We start from the raw sequence: 16,167 nt of genomic DNA, 5'->3' as shown, positions 1-16,167 counted from the left end.
TACTTCACTTTCACGTCCTTAGTCAACTATCTACCTTACTTTTACTTTTACTAAGGGTGCAACCAACATTCAAAGACATATTATGATTTGGTTCATGGCGATATCATTCTTAAAACGGCAATGTTTCTGTCCATAGTGACATCTGATTCATATACAAACTTTTACGAATAATCCCACCAATGCATTCTCCCATACTCATGATAATACTGTACAACATTTACAAAGCATAAGTCTCCGCATGAAAATGAACACCACCACATGCAACCCTTTCCCCTATTCCTAAACCCGCCACGGCATTCTTACCCTCCATCACCAACCCTTCCGGACCACAAGCGACCACTGCTAAACCTCCTCCATGTTTCTCAGACGCTGCTTCTACGTCTTTGGCATTTGGAAGAGGTAAAGCAGCACGAACTAATTGAGCTACTTCTGGTCGATATGGTGATATGGTGGAGCAATCCCGTAATGAATCTAATATGGGTGGTAAAGGGGAAGGCGGGTCGGTGAGATATAATTGATATTGTATTCTCAAACCTATTATCTCTGCTCTTTTTCGTAAATGTGATAAAGTAGGTGCGAGAGCATGTATGGTTGCTATATCTGTCAGCTCATCGTATTGAACATGTTAATGAGAAAAGGGTTAGCTCACATAAATCTCTGACGACCCATGCCACATCTACATTTCGTGTTCTCCCACCTGCTTTCCTCGCTGATAGAGCTTCTTCGATGCTACCGAGGACAAAAGTGATACCCGATCCACCACCAACGAGCAAGACACTCTCAACAGCTCCGAGATCTAACTTTAAACCCCCATAAGGTCCATCAAGCATGCACAATACACGTTTACCGGGATGATTAACCAACACATCTTGACTTTCTTTGTCACGAGCGAGGAAAGCTTCTGTTTCCTCCACGTCCACCCCAGTTTCCAACACCACCTCTCTGGCCATATTGTGTACCCGTCGGGTCCAATCTCCTGCCACCTTGGCGTAAAGAGTGATCCCTCGAGAAGAAGAGGATGGTGCATTGGTGATTGTGAATGGGTGAGACTCGAATAATCCTGTTCCACGGAGGATACGTAGGTTGACATGTTGTGTGGGTAGCCACCCGGAGTTACAATCTGGGATATGTACCTGCCGCTCAGCTGTCATACTTCCACGATCCAGATAAGCTTACCATTGTCAGTGTATTATCAACAGGAACAAGAATAGCGTCTTTGATCCTGAATCTAATCATGCGGACCACAAGGCTGTCTATCAACATATGCTTGGTGTGGATGACAAGTGAACTCACTCGTAGGCGTATATACCCGCACATGCCGTGACCCATGGAATGGCATATGGCGTGTGGTAGCAGATAGCAGCGAAGAATCCCACAAAGAGAGAGATGCTGACCATCAGATTCACTGAGATACTATGTGTGTGTGAGAGAGAGACGTACTGAGCGATCCAGAAAACCTGATAGCATAATCGTCTGACAGGTTTGAGAGACGTGATGACAATTCCACCCAATAAACCGTACGCCAATAGACCTCTGATAGTCTTGTCGGCGGAAAGTTCATCGTACTCTTTGTAGTATATGAATTGATTGATCCATAAAGAACCATGAATGGTGACTGCAAGGAAGAGAACTCGGCCAGCCCATCGATGGAGAAAGTTGTAATGCTCGTAGGATAGTGTGGGGAGGAAGACAGGTACTGGAAGGGGTGATTTGAGCGACAATGTCAAAATGACGGGTAAAGTGGCGAGTCCCACGAAGCCTAGCACGTATCAGCATCATTTCAAATAAATCAGGACCGACAAGCAAGACGCAGAAAAATGAGGGCATTTGGGTGACTCACCAGCACGGTTGGAATTTGAAGTAAGATCGACCCCTTTTACAATACAAGCAATGACTATACCCGTGTAGGCCAAAACGATGAAAATCTGAGAAAAGGATAACGAAAAGTATGCTCGTCGACAACAATCCGCCACTTGGTATTTCCAAACTCTCAAGCTAGGTAGAGGCGGTGTGAACAAAGCCGCACTTTGCCATACAGCATATCCGGCATTTAAGCTACGTGAGAAGAAGTTGGTTTCGGGTATTGGAGCGGGTTCGACGTGTTCTTCTACTACAGACGATCGAGAAGGGGTATCAGATTCAGTGATAGACCATGCTTGCCACCAACGTCCGGTACCGACGGCTCGGAAGGCATAAGGGAGGGAGAGGAGGGTTGTAAAGACTAGGATGGAAGTCCATATGATGGTGAATGTGATTTGCCATTGTGGATCTACCGTATAAGACCTGATTCATTAGCCTGGTATTCTCATATCAACTTCTTGAGTCTGATCAAGGAATGATTGGGGTGGTTGGGGTGGCAGATGGAGCAAACTTACTGATAGACTTGGAATTGAGTGGGGATGGGAATGTATCTCCCGTGCAAATTGACAGAGCTCATCTTGAGGGTGTAGGTCGGGATCTCATGAGATTTGTCGAAGATTGAGAAGGGTCTAAGAGTATAGGACGAGGAAGTATGGGTTATGATGTTGGAAGCGAGATGGTGAGTATCATGTTCTGTATAAACCAATTCTAATTTGGAATCGTTGTGAATTCATTACCAAGAGACAACTCCCCCGCACTTCCCCCACTTTGCCATCCCTCAATCTGATTCGTCCATCGTTAGATCCGTGCCTTGGACGGATCAACCGATCGGGAGCTTATTTTCTGGGTTCACAAATGACACGTCATGAAAAGCCTCAATCGAGTGCGGCCTTTGCAACGATGGTGACATCGATGGTGATCGTACTCTACTCGTACTTACAAGCTTGCTCATGCATCCGTTCCACTCTCCCCTTTCAATGTCAACATCACAATGGACTTACCTTCTGACTCTCAGCATCCTATAGCCTCAATCATCGTGACTCTCACCGGAGTCGCTTATTTCTCATTATGGTCTTACTCTTTTTACCCACAGGTCATCCTCAATTACCGTCGTAAAACGTGAGTTTTGAGTTCCAATCTTTCTTTCAACTCACTTCCTTTCCACCTACTATCATCCCGAGTCTTTTTCTGTCTTTAATCCCTAGTCACATCTATGAAGGAAAGACTTATCTCTTCAAATACAGTATGTTGATGTGACTTAGGACAAGCGGTTTCTCACCCGATTTCTCATACGTAAACCCCACTGGGTTCCTCGCTTTGTCAATCTGGAACTGGACCATTTTCTTCTCTCCTCTCGCTCGTCAACAATACGCAACAAGACATAATGGTCATCTACCACAAGTCTCACCATGGGATATAGCATTTTCGACTCATGCACTTTTTCTTTCCCTCATTGTCCTCTTACAAGTCCTTTGGTATGCTCGAAAACATCGACTGGGTTTAGAAACCAACGACGAGACAAGTCATTTATTACCTGTTCCTGAGCAATCACCAAAGATCAAATCCGAAGCATCATGGACTAAACCTTCAATCATAGCTCGAACAGCTATAATACTAATTTTCGTTTCTGCTTTCCTCACCGGTTGTATGGTCTGGATTGGGAAACTTGAGTTTTTGGATTGGTTATATTGGATCTCTACGATTAAACTCATCATATCCACTTTGAAATATATCCCACAGGTGATTTTGAATTGGAAGGTCAAAAGTGTCGAAGGTTTCGCCATTGGGGCTATCATCTGTGTGAGTGATATAACTTGTGGAAAGAATGAAGCGTGAACAGCCTTGAAAGGGAAAAGCTAATGAATAGGATGTAAGTGGATCGATCTTGAGTTTCGCTCAGTTGGTAATTAGTAGTATTTGGATAGAAGGGGATCCTTCTGGTATTTGAGCGAATCCTGCCAAACTTGGCTTAGCGGCATTGTCAGCTGGGTTTGATTTGGTATTCTTATTCCAAAGATATTATCTCTATCCCGGACGATCTGTCGAGCTTCTCACCTCTACACAAGAAGAGGAGGAAGAGTTTGTAAGATGATGTGAGGACATACAAAGTAGAGTAGAAACACTCATAACATGTTGTATGAAACCAAAATAAAACGCTATGACTCCCACAGTGTACCAGGTACAAATCGTGTTCCTTCCTCACGAGCCGTGACGCATCCGTCCGCGCTCAGACCTGAAAACTCCGCAGAAATAGGTGTCACGGTCACATAACCCATCGCAAACGCCCAAGCGTCCGTTCCTACAGGTAGTTGATCGATAGGGGTGAACAATAATGGTTTCAGATCAGGAGCAAAGTGGAATGTGAGACCGGTGTCTTCAACTGGCGTTGCAGGTTCCTCCTTTTCTTCTCGAGATGAGGATTTTGTACCTGATATTGGCATAGCACCTGGTCCAGCAGATGCGGTAGTTGATAATTGAGGAGGAGCAGATCTGTTTGATCTCAAATTCGTCTTAGCTCTGTCATATCAATGAGCGAAGCTCATGAGAAGAATCTGACGTACGTGACATTAGGCTTGAATAAACCCCCGTAGGTGTTCCGCCACATAGTTGCCCAACAAACCTTCCTATTTATTGTCTCTAATTTGTCCTCCACGAGAGGTATGTTCACAGAGTACACCTGCACTCTCCGTCTAGGATTGAGACTTTCATATCCCCAATCATCCCATAATCGCTTACAGACCTCCACCGCGGCTTCATGAGCTAACTCGATTGCTCGGGGTGGTATCGGTCGGTCGACGACTCCGTAAGAAATTGCGATACTGGGGATATGGTCGATATGTAAAGAAGGACCAGAAGATGGACCTGGTAAAGGAACAGAAAGAGCAGCCGCAAGTGCCGCTCCTAAAGTTCCGGAAGAGAGGGAAAAGGCTGCTGACGAGTTACGTCCATCTTCACTGTAAGCTCGACGACATCACCACAGGGCTCAGACAGCTTACGATTAGGTCCTGAAATAACGAGGTCTATCTCTCCTGGGTAAAGGTTGTGAAGTGCGATGTTAGTACATGATGCAGGTGTCTAAGAGATTAGCTTCAAGACGTTTCGGATGTCAAAGCCAAGCTTACACCCGATATTAGAACCCATTCCATCGATTCACCTTCTTTCAGCGGTCGACGAATAGTGGAGATTTCTCCTTTTAGTCCATCAGGTTCTGATATCAGTAATATCAAAGAGATGGATGGAGTCTCACCTGAAGGGTAAAAGTACCGAACTGCAACTACCTCGCTGATGGCATATGCTTTACCAACCCTGAGATCTTTCAGCTGAAATGTGTAAGGTTGGGGACCAGCTTACTTACCATGATTTTTGGCAATCGGGAATGACAACTTTGACTTGCCATCCCAGTACAGATTGTAGTAGTTTGGAAAATTCGAATATGTTCGGTGAAGAGGAAGAGGGAGGACCATCGTCGTTCTGCGATCCATGTCAGCTTGCCAGCTTCCAGGTTTTCGTACATGGAGACTTGAGTAAGAAGACAAGGGATGGAAGTGAGCCTGGGTGGGAAAGGTGGAAAGCTCACGGTGAGAAGTACCACTGGACTAGAGCCATACGTAGGTAGAGGTGTCATGTTGTGTGACAAGGCGGTATTTGATGTCCTGAAGGAAGAAAGAGGAGAGTAAGGTAGCTTCGAATTGCACCCTCACCATGTTCAATTCGTGCTCACGCAGCGACTCACCTCCACCTCCACAAACGCCACAGTGTCCAATGCCGACAATTCCCGCAGATCGCGACCATCGCCACCTCAAACCGACTTTTCACCATCCACCTCTCCTTATCCTCGAAATCATGTCCTTCCCTCCTGGATTTGGTGGACCTGCGGGGCTTCCCCCGAGACCCAATGGGGATACAGTCATGGAGGGTGATTTCTTCGGTCAACTCACTCCCGAGGAGATCGAGAAAAAGGCGAGGAAATGGAGACAATCGCAGAAGAGGAGGTTTAATGAGAAACGTCGTGCTGGGGGTGGAGGAGGAGTAGATTTCGGCAAAGCTGTGAGTCGATCCGTTTATAAGTACCTGTACATAAGAATAACATCATTTCCTGGAGCTACTAATGCGAATTTGGTACGATGTCGATGAGGAAGGAAGAGAGCTGATAAAATATAGGACTTACCACCTGAACATATCCGTAAAATTATCAAAGATCATGGAGACATGTCAAATCGCAAGTTCAGAAATGACAAACGTGTTCATCTTGGAGCGTTGAAATATGTGCCTCACGCAGTCATGAAATTATTGGAAAACATCCCCTGTCCTTGGGAACAGGTCAGAGAAGTGCCCGTATTGTACCATATCTCTGGTGCTATCACTTTTGTGAACGAGGTTCCCAAGGTCATCGAGCCTGTCGTGAGTCTGAGTCAGCTATAGAACATGTGTGCTTTAGCTAACTGGCTAGTATCACGCACAATGGGCTTCAATGTGGTTAGCTATGAGAAGAGAGAAAAGGGATCGACGTCATTTCAAACGAATGCGATTCCCTCCGTTTGATGACGAAGAACCACCGATGGACTACGGAGATAATGTTTTGGATGTCGAACCGCTAGAAGCTATACAGTTGGAGTTGGACGAGGAGGACGATCAGGCTATCATTGATTGGTTTTATGATCCCAAACCTCTCATCGACACCCAATACGTCAACGGTCCAAGTTATCGATACTTTCAACTTTCCCTCCCTCATATGGCAAATCTATATCGAATTGGCCGACAATTGCTGTCAGATTATTCAGACAACAATGCGTTCTATCTCTTTGATAGGAAGAGCTTTTTCACTGCCAAGGCACTCAATATAGCTTTGCCCGGTGGACCCAAATTTGAGCCTTTGTTCCGGGACACGGATAACTTTGATGAAGACTGGAACGAGTTCAACGACATTAACAAAGTCATCATTCGTGGCGTCATCAGATCCGAATACAAAGTTGCTTTTCCGCATCTGTATAATTCCCTCCCTCGTTCTGTCCACATAGGCACATACCACGAGCCCAAAAATGTGTTCATCAAAACGGACGACCCCGACCTTCCCGCGTTTTATTTTGACCCTCTTATCAACCCTATTTCTCAACGAGTCGTCCAAGAAGCTCATACGCCTTTGGTTTCCCACGAGGACGCGGTCTTCGGTTATGGTAATGAAGAGGATGATGATTTCGAATTACCAGATGAAGTGGAGCCTTTCCTCTCTCAACAAGATCTGAGTAACGAGAACACGTCCGATGCCATTGCGTTATTCTGGGCTCCGTACCCATACAATCGTAGAAGTGGTGCTACTCGGCGTGCGCAGGACGTTCCACTCGTCAAGAACTTTTACCTCGAGCATTGTCCACCTGATCAACCTGTCAAGGTCAGAGTATCCTACCAAAAGATGCTAAAAGTGTTCGTGCTCAACGCTTTGCATCACAAGCGACCAAAAGCTATGGTCAAACGTAACCTTTTCCGTTCGCTCAAAAGTACGAAATTCTTCCAGACTACAACACTCGATTGGGTCGAAGCTGGCTTACAAGTTTGTCGACAGGGTTACAACATGCTCAATCTCCTCATTCATCGTAAAAACTTAAATTATCTTCATCTGGACTACAACATGAATCTGAAACCGATAAAAACGCTCACGACTAAAGAGCGCAAGAAGTCTCGATTCGGTAACGCTTTCCATCTCTGTCGTGAAATCCTTCGACTTACCAAACTCATCGTCGATGCGCACGTCCAGTTCCGACTTGGTAATGTCGACGCTTTCCAACTCGCCGACGGTCTGCAATATATGTTCGCCCACGTCGGTCAGCTCACAGGAATGTACAGATACAAATACAAGCTCATGAAACAAATCCGCATGTGCAAAGATCTGAAGCATCTTATATACTCGCGCTTCAATACTGGGCCTGTTGGTAAAGGTCCTGGTGTTGGTTTCTGGGCCCCAGGATGGAGGGTTTGGTTGTTCTTCATGAGAGGTATCGTCCCACTGCTCGAACGTTGGTTGAGTAATTTGCTCGCGAGACAGTTTGAGGGAAGGAATTCGAAGGGTGTCGCCAAGACCGTCACCAAGCAGAGGGTAGAGTCGCACTTTGACTTGGAGTTGCGTGCGGCAGTCATGCACGATATCCTAGAGTAAGTGCGATCTGACACTTGCCTAGCTCCTTGTGCTGATGTTCAGTATGATGCCGGAGAGTCTCAAAGGGAATAAGGTCAGCTCTGACTGCTCAGCCTCAAGTATCAGCTGACATTCATAGGCAAAAACAATCTTGCAACACTTGTCTGAAGCGTGGCGATGCTGGAAGGCCAATATACCCTGGAAAGTCCCTGGTATGCCGGCAGCCATAGAAAACATCATTTTGAGATACATCAAACTGAAGGTCAGTATCGTTCGGTACATGAATCATCGTGCAGCGCTGACGTTTAGTCGGACTGGTGGACATCAGTGGCTCATTACAACCGTGAACGTATTCGTCGTGGTGCCACCGTCGACAAGGCTGTCGTTCGTAAAAACCTTGGTCGACTTACACGACTTTACCTCAAAGCGGAACAAGAGCGACAAAATGGTTATCTCAAAGACGGGCCGTATATCTCGTCCGAAGAAGCTGTGGCCATTTACACCTCGACAGTCCACTGGCTGGAAAGTCGTAAATTTGCTCCTATCCCCTTCCCGCCTTTGTCATACAAACACGATACGAAGCTGCTTGTCTTGGCCCTCGAAAAGCTCAAAGAGGCATATTCTGTACATGGTCGACTGAATCAGAGTCAGAGAGAAGAGCTTGCACTTGTCGAACAGGCGTATGACAACCCACACGAATGTTTGTCACGAATCAAGAGATTGCTTTTGACTCAACGTGCGTTCAAGGAAGCCGGTATCGAGTTCTTCGACACGTACGACAAGCTCATCCCGTGCTACGACATAGAGCCCGTGGAGAAGATCACCGACGCGTATCTGGATCAGTATCTACACTATGAGGGAGACAAGCGGAGATTGTTCCCACCATGGATCAAGCCTTCCGACAACGAACCTCCTCCATTACTGGTGTACAAATGGGCCAATGGTCTCAATAATCTTACAGATATCTGGGATACGTCAGAAGGCGAGTGTGTAGTGTTGATGGAGACGGTCCTTTCTCGAGTATACGAGAAGATCGATCTCACATTACTCAATCGACTGTTGCGTCTGATCATGGATCACAATCTTGCGGACTACATCACGGCGAAGAACAACGTCATTCTCACGTTCAAAGATATGTCACATGTCAACGCCTATGGTTTGATCAGAGGTTTGCAATTCTCCAGTTTCATCTTCCAGTATTACGGTCTTGTGCTCGATCTTCTCATCCTGGGTCTTCAGAGAGCTTCTGAGATCGCTGGACCACCCGCACTGCCGAATGGCTTCTTACAATTCCGAGATCGCGAGACGGAGACGCGACATCCCATTAGGTTCTATACTCGATATGTTGACCGTATCCACATACTCTTCCGGTTCACTGCCGACGAAGCTAGGGATCTCATTCAGCGTTATCTCAGTGTAGAGCCAGATCCAAACAACGAAAACGTCATCGGTTACAATAATAAGCGTTGTTGGCCTCGTGACTGTAGGATGCGATTGAATAAGCATGATGTGAACTTGGGTAGAGCTGTATTCTGGAATGTGAAAAACTCGTTAGTTGTCGGATCCACACCTTTTGCATAGCTGACTCTCAGTCTTCCACGTTCTCTTACCACAATCGAATGGGACGACACGATGTGTTCGGTGTACTCCAAAGATAATCCGCAACTCTTGTTCTCCATGTGTGGCTTTGAAGTTCGGATATTGCCACGATGTCGTACGCAGAATGGAGAACAGTATTCCCTCAAGGACGGCGTGTGGAATCTTACCCAAGAATCTACGAAGGAAAGAACAGCGCAAGCGTATCTGAGAGTGTCCGATCAAGCCATACAAGACTTCAACAATCGTATCAGACAAGTTCTGATGTCTTCAGGGTCGGCCACTTTCTCCAAGATCATTTCAAAGGTCTGTATTTGACTTCTTTGCGTGTTTCAGTGCTGACATTGCAGTGGAACACCGCCTTGATCGGTCTCATGACTTACTACCGTGAAGCCGTCATTGGAACGAACGAGCTTCTGGATTCTCTTGTGAAAGCTGAGAACAAAGTACAAACTCGTGTCAAGATTGGTCTCAACAGTAAAATGCCTTCACGTTTCCCGCCTTGTGTGTTTTATTCTCCTAAAGAACTGGGAGGTTTAGGCATGTTGTCTATGGGTTTTGTTCTCATCCCTCAGTCCGATCTCCGGTGGTCCAAACAGACTGAGTCAGGTGGTATAACCCATTTCCGATCTGGTATGACACATGAAGAAGATCAATTGATCCCCAACCTGTACCGTTATATCCAACCTTGGGAAGCCGAGTTCCTCGATTCTGCTCGTGTGTGGTCAGAATATGCCATGAAACGGAAAGAAGCCACTGCGGCCAATCGGAGATTGACTTTGGAGGACTTAGAAGATAGTTGGGATCGTGGTATTCCGCGTATCAACACTTTGTTCCAAAAAGTGAGTCAAGCAATATATATCTCTAGCGTTGCCGCTGACTGGCTCAGGATCGTCATACTTTGGCATACGACAAAGGTCATCGTGTGCGCACCTACTTCCAGCAGTTCTTCCGACTACGTGCCAATCCCTTTGCTTGGACATCTCAAAGACATGATGGGAAACTATGGAATCTTAACAGTTATCGAGTGGACGTCATCTCTGCCCTTGGCGGTGTGGAGGGTATTTTGGAACACACATTGTTCAAAGGTACTGCTTTCCCTTCTTGGGAAGGTCTGTTCTGGGAGAAAACGTCCGGTTTCGAAGAGTCTATGAAGTTTAAGAAATTGACCAACGCTCAAAGATCTGGTTTGTCTCAAGTTCCCAATAGAAGATTCACTCTTTGGTGGTCACCAACGATCAATCGAGCCAACGTGTATGTCGGTTTCCAAGTGCAACTCGATTTGACGGGTATTTTCATGCACGGTAAAATCCCAACTCTGAAGATCTCCCTCATCACCTTGATGCGAGCCCATTTGTGGCAGAAAATCCACGAATCGGTCGTCATGGATTTATGTCAAGTATTCGATCAAGAGTTGGAAGCTTTACAAATCGAAACCGTTCAGAAAGAGACTATTCATCCTCGAAAATCATACAAGATGAATTCTTCCGCCTCCGACATTTTACTGTTCTCTTCGTACAAATGGCAGATCAGTCGACCAAGTTTGTTATCGGACAACAAGGACGTACTGGACGGAACTACTTCTTCCAAATTCTGGCTCGATGTACAATTAAGATGGGGTGATTTCGATTCCCATGATATTGAGCGATACGCTCGTGCCAAATACCTCGATTATTCATCAGATAGTCAATCGATTTACCCATCGCCCACAGGTCTGCTTATCGCTATCGATCTAGCGTACAATCTATATTCAGGTTATGGATGTTTCTTCCCAGGTCTCAAACCTTTGATGCAACAGGCCATGGCGAAGGTCATGAAGGCCAATCCTGCTTTGTACGTATTACGAGAACGTATCCGAAAGGGTTTGCAACTGTACTCTTCTGAACCAACGGAGCCGTACTTGAACTCGTCCAATTACTCGGAACTGTTCTCAAATCAGATCATCTGGTTTATCGATGATACCAACGTGTATCGTGTGACCATCCACAAAAGTGAGTTAGACAAGCTTTTGATCAGAATGTCAAACTGACATACATAGCCTTTGAAGGTAACTTGACCACGAAGCCTATAAACGGTGAGCACCATCATCTATTCACATGGAATGGCGGCTGATGACTCAGGTGCTATCTTCATCTTTAACCCACGTACTGGTCAACTTTTCCTCAAAGTCATTCATACCTCCGTTTGGGCCGGTCAAAAACGTTTAGGTCAACTTGCCAAATGGAAAACAGCCGAAGAAGTCGCCGCGCTCGTTCGATCTCTTCCCGTGGAAGAACAACCCAAACAAGTCATTGTCACTCGAAAGGGTATGTTGGATCCACTCGAAGTACATCTCCTGGATTTCCCCAATATCGTCATCAAAGGTTCAGAACTTCAATTACCTTTCCAAGCCACAATGAAATTGGAGAAATTCGGTGATTTGATCTTACGTGCTACTCAACCTCAAATGGTCTTGTTCAATTTGTACGATGATTGGCTCAAGAGTATCTCGTCTTATACCGCTTTTTCAAGGTTGATACTCATTTTACGTGCTTTACATGTGAATAGTGAAAAAACGAAGATCATCCTTCGTCCGGATAGGAACACCATCACGGAATCGTATCATATCTGGCCCACGTTGGGTGATGAGGAATGGATGAAAGTTGAAGTTGCGTTGAAAGATTTGATCTTGAATGATTTTGGGAAGAGGAATTCGGTCAATGTGGCGAGTTTGACAGCTAGTGAGATTAGGGATGTTATTTTGGGTATGGAAATTACGGCTCCTAGTGTTCAAAGACAACAGGCTGCGGTGAGTCTGGAGTTTCCCTGTTTCTGCTCACCGCTGCTTCCCTTTCCTCATATTCTGCCCTCCACCTGTCTATCTTGTACATCTTCTCCACTTTCCTCTCTGACCCCTCTCCTGGTGATTTAGTCATCGACATGCTGTTGCGGTCATACTCTGCCTTGCCACGTCCATACCTTGGCCTCGTCTGTCCAATAACACCCCTTTGCATCTCCCTGCTCTAATCATGTCATGGCTCAGGGGACTTAGCTGACTGTGCAGGAACTCGAAAAATCTACCGAAGCGGCTCAACAGGTCACTGCCACCGCCACCAAAACCACCAACATCCATGGCGACGAAATCACAACCTACACCACTACCAACTACGAAGCACAACAATTCGCCTCAAAGTCAGACTGGCGTATCCGGGCCATTTCAGCTACCAACCTTCCCTTACGTATCCACAACATTTTCGTCGGCAACGATAATGTCAAAGACGACGCGGGTAGTTACACTTATGTCGTTCCCAAAAACGTTCTTCGATCTTTCATCGTCAATGCTGATTTACGTACTCAAGTCGTCGCTTTCCTCTACGGTCGATCCCCTCCAGATAACAAGAGCGTCAAAGAGATCAAAGCCGTCGCATGGGTTCCTCAACGTGGTACGAATAACGGTGTAGATTTACCACTCACTTTACCCAAACATGATTTCCTTTTGAAAGATCTCGAACCTCTAGGTTGGATAAAGACACAATCTCAAGAAATGGATTATCTTTCCGCTGCGGACGTGACTACCCAAGCGAAGATTATGGCCGTTCATCCTGAATGGGGACCGAGCAGTATCTGCGTCACATGTGCTTTCACACCTGGTTCAGTATCACTAGCAGCTTGGGAACTCACAGTGGCAGGATTCGAATGGGGTAGAAAGAACCAAGATGTCACCGGTGCTCATCCAGGTTGGAACGCATCAATGGCCAATCGAGTTCAATTGTTGTTATCGGATAGAATATTGGGTATGACTTTGGTACCTGAAGGTGGGGTGTGGAATTATGGTGTGGGTTTGACACAGAGTTGGAGTGAGAAAATTGCGTATAACATGACTTTGGATAAACCTGAACCGTTCTGGGCCGCATGTCATCGACCTGTGAGTTTGGACTTCTTATTCCTATCTTGTTCTTTTCTCATCTATCTTCATCTTCGTCTGTCTCTGAGACCTTTACGTCTCCCCCTCCCCAACTGTTTAGTTTTGATGGTGTCCGGCTTGCTCTCTTGTCACTTTGCAGCGTGGTCAATAGGCTGACGGACAGAACGCTTTCTTAAACTTTGCTTCGATGGAAGGTGATGATGCTGCCGATGTGGAGAATAGTTTGGAGTAGTTGGCTGGGTCGGATGGAAGATTTGAACGGGTTGTTTTGTTTGTAGATTATCATCAATGCTATGCGTGCTCGGATTCATCACTTTTTCAGCCCACAAACCCGTGTCCTCATTCGACCAATGATGGTTGACAATCTCACTAATGAATAATGAATGAGCACATTGCACAAAGCTCAGCTACACTCTTTGCATCTCTCAACACTATTCTATGATCATGATACTCATATGAACATATGAAGCATGATTGTTATACTCATACGGGAGATAAAAGGTGGGATGAGGAACTAACAACTACCCCCAAAAGCGTTCCCGCTATTGGCTTTTCCACCGTTGCCAGCATTGTGAGAACCAATGTTAAGTGCGTGAAGGTTGAGCAGACTTTATTATCAGCTCACATAACTTTTGTGATATTCAAAGATCCCCAATGAAACCTTCACGGATCCCACTCTGAAATGTAATTCTCAAAGCAAACTACATCTCCCTCTGCTCTATCCTTCCAACATGTAGCCTCCTGATCCGAGGAAGTCTTTTAGTGCAGAGGAATGACCGTAAAAGACTATTGTGACTCACCCAGCATACGAAGTTTCAGAATTAGAACCACCATTAGCCTGACCACCAACACCTATCCTGTCAACTCTGTTCTTTCCTAGGTAGATGGAGACTCACCAGTGTAGGCATTCCCACCTCCATTACCACTTTGACCGTTGCATATACCTCCGACAGCGTTACCGGAAGATGCATCACCGCCATTTCCTGCATTATCCGAACCGATGTTTAGCATATCGAGGTTGATCAGACCGGCACTGAGTGGGTCAGTCTTGTATTCAAAAGCCGAGTCAAGTGTCATGTTTCTTCTTCAGATTTGACCCGAGGGTCAAGTGAACATACGGGTCATCATAATATAGGAACGAGAGGAGAAGAGGAGAAGAGGAGGAGGAGGAGGAGGAGGAGAAAGTTGAGACTCACCTTTCCTGACTGATCCTATTCCCACCGTTCGCTTGACCACCAGCACCTGTATAAGCGTTCGCACCGTCACGTCTTAAAACATGACCTCCGAATGCGTCACCGGAAGAAGCGTCCCCACCATCACCAGCATTATTCGAGAGAACGTTGAGGATATCCATGTCGTCTTGGTTGGTATCGTACAAGTTACCTCCATTGGCTTGACCTCCTACTCCAGTGTAGGCGTTAGCTCCCCCATCACGTGGAAGAACATAACCTCCGAAGGCGTTACCGGACGAGGCATCACCACCATGTCCCGCATTTCCAGATAGAGTATTGAGAATGTCCAAGGGAGTGTTATGGTTTCCTGTGGTAGATTCGTATAAATTACCTCCGTTGGCTTGTCCTCCTACTCCGGTGTAAGCATTACCTCCCCCGTCGCGTCGAAGAACATAGCCTCCGAAGGCTTTACCGGAGGAAGCATCACCACCGTGTCCCGCATTTCCAGATAGAGTGTCGAGAATGTCCAAGGGACTGTTGTGGTTTCCTGTGGAAGAATCGTATAAATTACCGCCATTGGCTTGACCACCTACTCCAGTATAGGCATTCGCTCCTCCATCTCGTTTTGTAGTCGAGACATACCCGCCGTAAGCGTTCCCAGAAGAAGCGTCACCACCATTTCCTGCGTTGCCAGAAAGAGTGTTGAGCATGTCCAGAGGGAGGTCATGATTCGTAGAAGATCCAGATTTGTATAAGTTACCACCGTTCGCTTGTCCACCTACACCTGTATACGCATTGGCCCCTCCGTCTCGTCTTGTGTTTGAAACGTAGCCGCCATAGGCGTTCCCGGAAGAAGCATCTCCACCATGCCCTGCGTTCCCAGATAGAGTGTTGAGCATGTCCAAGGGTAAATCGGGGTTTGTAGAAGATCCAGTTTTGTATAGATTCCCACCATTCGCCTGTCCACCTGCACCGGTGTATGCATTGGCTCCGCCATCTCGTTTGGTAGTTACGTAGCCACCGTAGGCATTACCAGAGGAAGCGTCCCCTCCATTTCCGGCATTACCAGTAAGAGTGTTGAGCGCGTTCAAGGGGAGATCGTTGTGAGAGGTAGATCCAGCGTTGTACAGATTACCGCCGTTGGCTTGTCCACCCACACCTGTATAGGCGTTCCCACCACCGTTTCGCGGTTCTAAATCTTTGACAATACCACCGAAGGCACTTCCGGAAGAAGCGTCACCTCCGTGACCTGCATTGGATGAAAGAATGTTCAGAGTCGATAAGCCGTGGGTTGTTTTGTAGAGATTTCCGCCGTTGGCTTGTCCACCAACACCGGTGTAGGCGTTTGAACCGCCGTCACGACGAGTGAGAGTGTCAACAACGCCACCAAATGCATTGCCGGAAGAGGCATCACCGCCATTTCCAGCGTCGCCCGAGAGTACATCGAGAGTCTTGCCGTTGAGGAGGTTGTAGCTGCTCGTCAGAATTCCTATCAGCCATCTTAT

General features: G+C 46.4%; 5 protein-coding genes across 5 annotated transcripts; 2 read left to right on the top strand and 3 right to left on the bottom strand.

Annotated features, from left to right (window-relative positions):
• Nucleotides 1-164: 164 nt before the first annotated feature.
• Nucleotides 165-2,494, bottom strand: TREMEDRAFT_38393 (uncharacterized protein). Its single transcript, XM_007003256.1, has 7 exons — nucleotides 2,376-2,494; nucleotides 1,841-2,283; nucleotides 1,441-1,759; nucleotides 1,294-1,389; nucleotides 1,177-1,249; nucleotides 650-1,133; nucleotides 165-594 (listed from the first exon to the last, which is right to left on the bottom strand). Exons 1-7 carry the CDS (start codon nucleotides 2,435-2,437, stop codon nucleotides 218-220), a joined length of 1,854 nt encoding a protein of 617 aa, XP_007003318.1. The 5' UTR covers nucleotides 2,438-2,494; the 3' UTR covers nucleotides 165-217.
• Nucleotides 2,495-2,851: 357 nt separating this feature from the next.
• On the top strand, nucleotides 2,852-3,696 carry TREMEDRAFT_61281 (uncharacterized protein; the record flags this gene model as incomplete). Its single annotated transcript, XM_007003524.1, has 3 exons — nucleotides 2,852-2,979; nucleotides 3,129-3,660; nucleotides 3,685-3,696. The coding sequence occupies 3 exons, from the start codon at nucleotides 2,852-2,854 to the stop codon at nucleotides 3,694-3,696; spliced, it is 672 nt and encodes a 223-aa protein (XP_007003586.1).
• Nucleotides 3,697-3,865: 169 nt separating this feature from the next.
• On the bottom strand, nucleotides 3,866-5,485 carry TREMEDRAFT_68211 (uncharacterized protein; the record flags this gene model as incomplete). The annotated part of the gene is made up of 9 exons (XM_007003646.1): nucleotides 3,866-3,883; nucleotides 4,086-4,264; nucleotides 4,289-4,377; nucleotides 4,422-4,809; nucleotides 4,857-4,935; nucleotides 4,983-5,068; nucleotides 5,108-5,166; nucleotides 5,216-5,331; nucleotides 5,438-5,485. The coding sequence occupies 9 exons, from the start codon at nucleotides 5,483-5,485 to the stop codon at nucleotides 3,866-3,868; spliced, it is 1,062 nt and encodes a 353-aa protein (XP_007003708.1).
• Nucleotides 5,486-5,712: 227 nt separating this feature from the next.
• On the top strand, nucleotides 5,713-13,800 carry TREMEDRAFT_38390 (uncharacterized protein). The gene is made up of 13 exons (XM_007003255.1): nucleotides 5,713-5,907; nucleotides 6,022-6,261; nucleotides 6,311-8,007; nucleotides 8,054-8,084; nucleotides 8,130-8,252; nucleotides 8,300-9,540; nucleotides 9,583-9,892; nucleotides 9,937-10,428; nucleotides 10,476-11,577; nucleotides 11,625-11,660; nucleotides 11,707-12,374; nucleotides 12,630-13,490; nucleotides 13,654-13,800. Exons 1-13 carry the CDS (start codon nucleotides 5,770-5,772, stop codon nucleotides 13,720-13,722), a joined length of 7,008 nt encoding a protein of 2,335 aa, XP_007003317.1. The 5' UTR covers nucleotides 5,713-5,769; the 3' UTR covers nucleotides 13,723-13,800.
• Nucleotides 13,801-14,871: 1,071 nt separating this feature from the next.
• Nucleotides 14,872-15,546, bottom strand: TREMEDRAFT_17923 (uncharacterized protein; the record flags this gene model as incomplete). Its single annotated transcript, XM_007003105.1, has 1 exon — nucleotides 14,872-15,546. A coding segment is annotated over one exon (675 nt), but the record flags the coding sequence as incomplete, so codon positions are not given.
• Nucleotides 15,547-16,167: the final 621 nt, after the last annotated feature.

This window comes from Tremella mesenterica, assembly GCF_000271645.1.
Source record: "Tremella mesenterica DSM 1558 unplaced genomic scaffold TREMEscaffold_3, whole genome shotgun sequence".
Lineage (NCBI taxonomy): Eukaryota > Fungi > Basidiomycota > Tremellomycetes > Tremellales > Tremellaceae > Tremella > Tremella mesenterica.
This window is presented reverse-complemented; position numbering and strand designations above follow the sequence as displayed.

What these genes read in the sequence shown, in the direction of transcription:
- TREMEDRAFT_38393 (XM_007003256.1), bottom strand. Translation starts at nt 2,437, where the DNA reads ATGAGCTCTGTCAATTTGCACGGGAGATACATTCCCATCCCCACTCAA. An exon ending in TTGATAATACACTGACAATG is followed by an intron (nt 1,134 to 1,176) that starts GTAAGCTTATCT and finishes GCTGAGCGGCAG; the next exon opens with GTACATATCCCAGATTGTAA. An exon ending in ATGGGTCGTCAGAGATTTAT is followed by an intron (nt 595 to 649) that starts GTGAGCTAACCC and finishes TGACAGATATAG; the next exon opens with CAACCATACATGCTCTCGCA.
- TREMEDRAFT_38390 (XM_007003255.1), top strand. Translation starts at nt 5,770, where the DNA reads ATGGAGGGTGATTTCTTCGGTCAACTCACTCCCGAGGAGATCGAGAAA. An exon ending in TGAGATACATCAAACTGAAG is followed by an intron (nt 8,253 to 8,299) that starts GTCAGTATCGTT and finishes GCTGACGTTTAG; the next exon opens with TCGGACTGGTGGACATCAGT. An exon ending in GGGCCGCATGTCATCGACCT is followed by an intron (nt 13,491 to 13,653) that starts GTGAGTTTGGAC and finishes GCTGACGGACAG; the next exon opens with AACGCTTTCTTAAACTTTGC.